Source organism: Geotrypetes seraphini, chromosome 6, assembly GCF_902459505.1.
Source record: "Geotrypetes seraphini chromosome 6, aGeoSer1.1, whole genome shotgun sequence".
Taxonomy (NCBI): domain Eukaryota; kingdom Metazoa; phylum Chordata; class Amphibia; order Gymnophiona; family Dermophiidae; genus Geotrypetes; species Geotrypetes seraphini.
The window spans coordinates 219,627,888-219,634,711 of NC_047089.1; the positions used below are offsets into that span (position 1 = coordinate 219,627,888).

Below are 6,824 nucleotides of genomic sequence, written 5' to 3' on the forward strand. Positions count from 1 at the left end.
AGGATAGGAAAATTAAGAGACAACTAGGAATGGGAAAAACAGAGTATGACTGCTAGAGCTGGGGGCCTGAGGGAATGATGGGAAGAATTGAGGGAGAACACTATTTTTAAAATGAAAATCCCTGAAAAATGTACTGAAAATTTTAATTTTATGATGGAGCTGATATTCAGCTACCACCATCATGTTTCTTTTAAACTCCGGCTGCAACAATTACAAATTTTTTTTTAAAAATAGATATTCCAGGCTAGTATGTGAATTGTGGCTGGTACTGAATAATAATTTTTCTGCCCTACTTTATCCAGATAGTTAACCCGTTAGCAGTCTGAATATTGTTGCTAACCAAATATCTGCCAGCACCACCCAGAAAGTACCAGGACAAGCAGTAATGATGTCTCGCTGATAATCACTGAATAGCCACAGTCAGTGGCACTATTCAGAGAAATGCTTCCGACTACTGACCTGATTTATTTTCAAGATAATTCAGAAGCTTCGGGAGTCCTAAAATTCAAACACTGAAATATACAATTGATAAACCCCTAGAATGGTAATCTATACAGAGCACCCTCTCACTATGTAAACATGAATGGTTTTAATGTAGAGAGAGGATGCTCTATACAGATTACCATGTCACTTGAACTCTGTTCAGCAGTACCAGTATGTCCACCATTTATAGGTGCAATTATATTCTCTGACCACTGCGATAAAGTGCTTCAGAACTACAGTAGTACCTTGGATTACGAGTATAATCTGTTCCAGGAGCATGCTCGTAATCCAAAATGCTCGTTTATCAAAGCGAGTTTCCATTATTTTCTATGGGGAAACTCGCTTTGATGCGTTCCCCCCCCCCTGAGAACCGGCATTGTTCCCCTCGAAGGCCCCCCCTGCGATCAGGCACTCCCCCCGCCACGATCCGACCCACCCCCAACACAATCGGGCACCCCCCGATACGATTGGGCACCCCCCGCCATGATCCGACATCCCCCCCCGACACAATTGGGCACCCCCCCGCCGCTTCTTACCCTCATCTGGGCACTCTTGAAGCTCGGCCTCCTCGTCTGCTGGGCCTTGAGCATCTGAGCATGCTCAAGGCCTGCGAGTTCACGTTCACGTTCAGAACGTGAATTCGCAGGCCTTGAGCATGCTCAGATGCTCAAGGCCCAGCAGACGAGGAGGCCGAGCTTCAAGAGTGCCCAGATGAGGGTAAGAAGCGGCGGGGGGGGGGGATGCCGGATTGCGGGGGGGGGGGGGCGGGTGCTCGTAAATCGAGCCATGCTCAGTTTCCGAGGCACCAATTTTGCAAATGTTTTGCTCGTCTTGCAAAACACTCGCAAACCGGTGCACTCGTACCGAGGTACCACTGTACTTATGCAGAGGAAATCAGATCTTGAATATAGCTTTACAGGGGTAGTTAGTGCTTATGAACTTCACCCAGGATCTCAAGGCACAACACCCTTTTTCCTTGGTACTGGTCACCCCCAATGGCATAAAACAGCTTCTCTAGCCTAAGTCCTTGAAATTAAAATAAAGGTGCTTCAGGGGTTACCATGATGTTTATTTATGGCATGGAATGCAAGTTTCTTTCTGTGCTGGAATCAAACAGCACTCTAACTTTACACCACCAGCAAGAGATGAGGCAGAGCTCTTCCTGTCTCATGTTGGGCAGGAGGCAGAACAGGCTACCAGGTCAGTGCCTATTCACTAATTCCAAGCAGTAGCAGTATAGGGCATTAAATACCCCATTTAAGCCAGGCCTGCATGTTTGAGCTCCAAATGTATACTTATGCTGTGTTTAGCTACAAATAGGCACAACAGCTAACGTGCTGAGCCGCTGGAGAATAGCGCTCTTAAGTGTCCCTTCTCCAATTCTCAACCACTCAAACAGCCCTCCATGGAGCTCCGGAGGGGTGTCACAGAGGCAACGATTTGCATGAGTCACACTCAGCAACACATTGAAGCAAACACCATCACACTTCACCACAGCATCTTTCCCAAGGTGCTGCAATCCTAGAATTCCACAGGTCTTCAGCTGCACCTGTGGCAGCAGAATGCATTGCTTGATCAATCTGTAAATGGCCACCTTCATGCTACTGCGCACCTCAGTGGGAGTCATGTCACATGCTGTAACAGGCAGGTGTGGATTACCCACAGTGCTCTGCAGAACCCACAAGTCTTTCCTGCTGTTGACAAATGTCACCACAACTCGCTGGCTGACTACTGTGCAAGGCAATTCCTGTGGCAAAGTGACAGGATGCCAGGGATTGGCCCTATATCGCAGAGCGAGATCTATTAACGGAAGGATGTCTTTACCCCGCAGAGGGAGGGGGGAATCATGATCCCACCATCTGGCTTGTAGGGACTCAGCATCACCATCCTGAATGGCTTTGAGCATTCCACCTAAAAGGAAAAACAAATCTTGTTAGTGGTTCCACAGATCATGAGCAAGCTGAAAAAGTTAAGACCTGTCCATACTTTGTCAACCTACTGCTTTGCTTGCTTGCACACACTAACTGGCACATTACCTATTAAAAAAAAAAAAAGATTTTTTTTAGGAGACCTGCAATGGGTAGAGAATGGACATGGGAAACTTTAACCAGCTATAGTATTTGCATTAGTGTCATCTTCCTTCTATTACCTCTGTCAACTAAAGTGCATCCATGCTTATTTCTCAGAAAGTGATTTTGCCCAGCTACTATATGCGTTTGTACTATCCCGCTTAGATTACTGCAACGCTCTCCCGGCTCCAAGGTGTGCAAAACGCCGCTACCTGACTCCTAAAAAACTTGGGCTTTCGTGACCATGTCACCCCTGCACTTACATCCATGCATTGGCTTCCTATCCAAAAACTATACGCCTTTAAGACTTTCCACAAAATGGCGCCAAATTACATAGCATCTAAACTACAAATTTATGCCCCCAACCGATCACTGAGATCCCAAACAGAAAAACGGCTGGTCCTGCCACCTGGCAGCTCACTCACGTCTGAGACATCCCGAAGACGCTCATATTCTCACTACATACCCAGAATGTGGCATATCATCCCCCCATCTATTAGATCACTAGACAGTCTTTGGAACTTCAGAAAAGCCGTGAAAGCCTTCCTCTTTACAAACCCAGCACCTTGAAGACCCACGTCTACACACCCTGACGGATGGATCTCAAAGACATGACCTAAAACTCCAAACTCCCATGCCACAAGTATAACCCGAATTACTACGACATTTTCCGATAACAAACATGCACCCACTTACTAAGAAAGCTATCTTACAAGTGATATCTACACTGAATGTGCTGACATTAAAACCACTCTATGCCCACTAAGTCAGTATTTTTTGTCTGCATGTTATGTCTATACTGTAATCAAACCCCTTTGTCTTTATTGTAAATGCTGTAGAATCTGTATTTCTCACCTAAGTATGTCCTAACCATACTATGAATGTATTCTTGTAACCCATTCTGGGCTCCTTTAGGAGGATGGGCTAAATAAATGAATAAATAAATAAATAAATAAGAGAGCACTTATCATTAAGGGCTCCCAACTTTTTACAGGCACCACACCCATATGAGCATTATTAGCACATGAAAACATCTGAAAATGTGGCTATTTTCAAAAAAGTAAATTCTGCTGCTCTCTAAACAATCACTTATTCTTATTATATTTTCCTTTCTTTAAAACTCTTGTAAACCATGTCGAGCTCTATCCCTATAGAGACGATGCGGTATATAAGCTTAAAATTTAGTTTAGTTTAATTTTATTTTGATATACTGCCTTTCTAACAGTCTAGGTCAGGGGTGTCAAACTCAAATCACATAAGGGGCCGAAATCTAAAACACAAGTTAAGTTGCGGGCTGGATTTTTTATTAGGATATCCCCTCCTATGCTGATGCACAAGCCTCAAACACTTTAAAGTCATAGGTGTTTGAGGTTTCTGCGGTTAAGACAGAGCATACAGGAATGAGGTAGGGGTATGACCAGGGACAGCGACAAAACGCATGGGGTCGGGATGCGGAAATTGAGTTCCTGCGGGGACAGGGACAAATCCTTGGATATATAGTGAACTCTTGGGGCACCTGTGGGCTCTGCCAAGAAGGTGAAGCGGATCCAGCAGGGCCCACGCTCCTCAACAGCCAGCAGTGTGCATGGCTCACATTCGAATCCAGTCTCCTCCTTCACTTCCCTTTTCAGGGCTTCCACGATGGTCTCATTGGCCTCCATCCTGCCAGCAGGAAGGTACCACTTCCCATAACAGTCTTGCTTGGCTTCCTGCATCATCAGCACCTCTCCCTGCCAAAAAAACAACAAAACAAAACAGCGAGAATCGAGACAGAAATGAGTGCTGCGTTCCACAGGAAACAACTGGGCAGACAGCGGAGCCCTCCCTGGGCCCCACTTCGCCGGGTCTCACCCTCTCGTTCAGCAGGACACCCAGCACCACGTAGCAGACGGTCTCCCGCAAGACCACCGGCTGCAACGTCTGCGGAGGCGCATCATAGGTATCAGGTACCGGCAGACCGCGTCCATCCAAAACCACCTGAAGCTCCACCTCCAGCGGCTCGGCTTCGGAGTCCATGGTCCTGCGAACCCGCACCAATCCACTTCCGGCTTTTCGACACCGCTTTACAGCCACCGCCGTCGTAAAAGCGAGTTCAGAGAGCGTCCGCGACGAAGTCACGTGCTAGGGAGACGGCACAATGGCAGCGATCACGTGGAAAGGGAGGTGTTGTACCGCTGCTCGAATCACGTGCTGGGGAAGTGGTGACGTGTCACTAGGTAGGTGAGTCATGGCTTGGCTGGATTGACAAGAGCTTTGGTTTTTTTTTTTTTTTGGGGGGGGGGGCGTTTCTGACTACCAAAAATAATTCTTATTTCTTGCTTTTTGTTCTTTATTGTTATTCTCAGGGGAAATTCTGTGGCAGAAATGGCAAGTGTAGGCTGGCCCAACGAGTGAGTTTGAAGGTTATAAGTTTCAAAACTGGAATTGTCATGAAACTAATAATATATTATAAATTGTTCACTGCATAGTAGAAATTAACACTGATGTGTGTGGAGATATGCCAAAATTTTATTAAATCCCAATAACACCCCTCATTTGGCTTCAGTGACCCTAGAAATTAACTGACGCTTGATATCTGTCTCATCTTTCCTTTCCCCAACCCAGCGCTCCACTCCGCACACTTCATTTTTCCATTGGACGCTCCAGTAGCTTCAATCCTAGTGCCTGCTTCCTTTAGGGCAGGGGTAGGGAACTCCGGTCCTCGAGAGCCGTATTCCAGTCGGGTTTTCAGGATTTCACCAATGAATATGCATTGAAAGCAGTGTATGCAAATAGATCTCATGCATATTCATTGGGGAAATCCTGAAAACCCGACTGGAATATGACTCTCGAGGACCGGAGTGCCCTACCCCTGCTTTAGGGATTCCCATCTTTCTCACAGCTCGCCTGCTTGAAAGGAGCGACTGTGTGGGTGCATGTGATGCCCTCCAACTGTGTTTGTCTCACACACAATGCATGAGACAACATGGTCTCACTCTCGGCAACACTTTACAAATAAGAAGATATAACACAGTTTTGTGTTGAACACTGTTGGAAACATGATACCGGGCTTGATAGTCTTTCAGTCTGTTCTAGAGAGTTGCATGGGGACAGAAATCCCACCCATCCTCGCCTAACCCCACCAGGATCCTCTCCGTCCCCACCCGTCCCCGTCAGGATCCTCTCCGTCCCCACCCATCCCTGCAAGGAATTACCTCCATCCCCGCCCGTCCCCATAAAAAGCAGCAATTACTTCTGACAGGATCATCAATTCCAGTTTCTTTTGTGTTTGCGCTGCTATTTTCCTTGTGGAATCTCTTTGGTGGAACCCTTTTTTTGTTTTCCGTTGAGATAATTAACTTATAAACCCCCCTCTTTTACTAAGGCTGACGTGTCCATTATATTATATGGATGAACCCTGCTTCCAAAGCCTTCCATCACCGTGGGAGTCCCCGTTGGCTAGAGGGGGGTCCCCATGGGAGTCCCGTGGGTTAGGGGGTGATTCCCACAGAACCCCCGCGATCTCCGTTCCCGTGTAGACCTCTAGTCTGTTCCAGTATGAAAACTCTTATGTTCTGACAGCCATATTATTTCAAAGAGACATCTTAACAAAGTTAATTGTTCTTGGAGTTTGCATTAAAAATCATCTCAGAAAACACTAATTGTAACATCTTTACAGAAGTTCATGTAAACTGCTCTGAATTGACGCCTCAGTCATTAGTAGTGGTACAGAAGCTTTCAATAAACAATATTTAAAAATGCAGAAGTTGATATTCAGTAGGGCACTTACTAACTGTTTATGTTGAACTAGTTGATATAATCATAAATGGATAGTGCCCAAATTTTCATTCCCCCACCCCCTTTACAAAAAACTGTAGTGCAGTTTTTAGTGCCGGATATCTGTCTTTCTTTCTGTGTCCTGTCTCTTTCTTCCTGTCTCTCTCCCTCCTGTTCTTTTTTTCTCTTTCTTTCTTCCTGTCTCTCTCCCTCCCTCTGTCTATCTTTCTTTATTTCTATCTTTCTTTCTGTTTCTCTCTCCCTGCCCAGGCCTTCACTGAAGCCACCTTCCACCTGTGCCAGCTAAGGGATCCCTTGCCCTTTCCTCACCCAGCTGTGGCCAGCTGCCTGCACACACCTGCCCAGCTACACAACAGGCAAACACGTCCCATCTTCCTTCTGGACCCCATTCACTCACCCTTGGTGCTGGATCGCCGCCTGATGCTGCTCTGCAGGAAGCACGCAAACTGCTGGACTATGGTGAACCGAGCCCCAGCGCGCACTTCCACACTTCTC

General features: G+C 46.4%; 1 protein-coding gene across 1 annotated transcript; it reads right to left on the reverse strand.

Annotated features, from left to right (window-relative positions):
* Positions 1-1,531: 1,531 nt before the first annotated feature.
* Positions 1,532-4,673, reverse strand: NUDT18 (nudix hydrolase 18). The gene is made up of 3 exons (XM_033950651.1): positions 4,404-4,673; positions 4,069-4,282; positions 1,532-2,394 (listed from the first exon to the last, which is right to left on the reverse strand). The coding sequence occupies exons 1-3, from the start codon at positions 4,566-4,568 to the stop codon at positions 1,790-1,792; spliced, it is 984 nt and encodes a 327-aa protein (XP_033806542.1). The 5' UTR covers positions 4,569-4,673; the 3' UTR covers positions 1,532-1,789.
* Positions 4,674-6,824: the final 2,151 nt, after the last annotated feature.

Excerpts from the sequence above, each read along its gene's own strand:
- NUDT18 (XM_033950651.1), bottom strand. The coding sequence starts at position 4,568 with ATGGACTCCGAAGCCGAGCCGCTGGAGGTGGAGCTTCAGGTGGTTTTG. Across the intron at positions 4,283-4,403 it reads GTGTCCTGCTGAACGAGAGG|GGAGAGGTGCTGATGATGCA; the intron begins GTGAGACCCGGC and ends TTTTTTTGGCAG. Across the intron at positions 2,395-4,068 it reads CTTCTTGGCAGAGCCCACAG|GTGGAATGCTCAAAGCCATT; the intron begins GTGCCCCAAGAG and ends TTTTCCTTTTAG.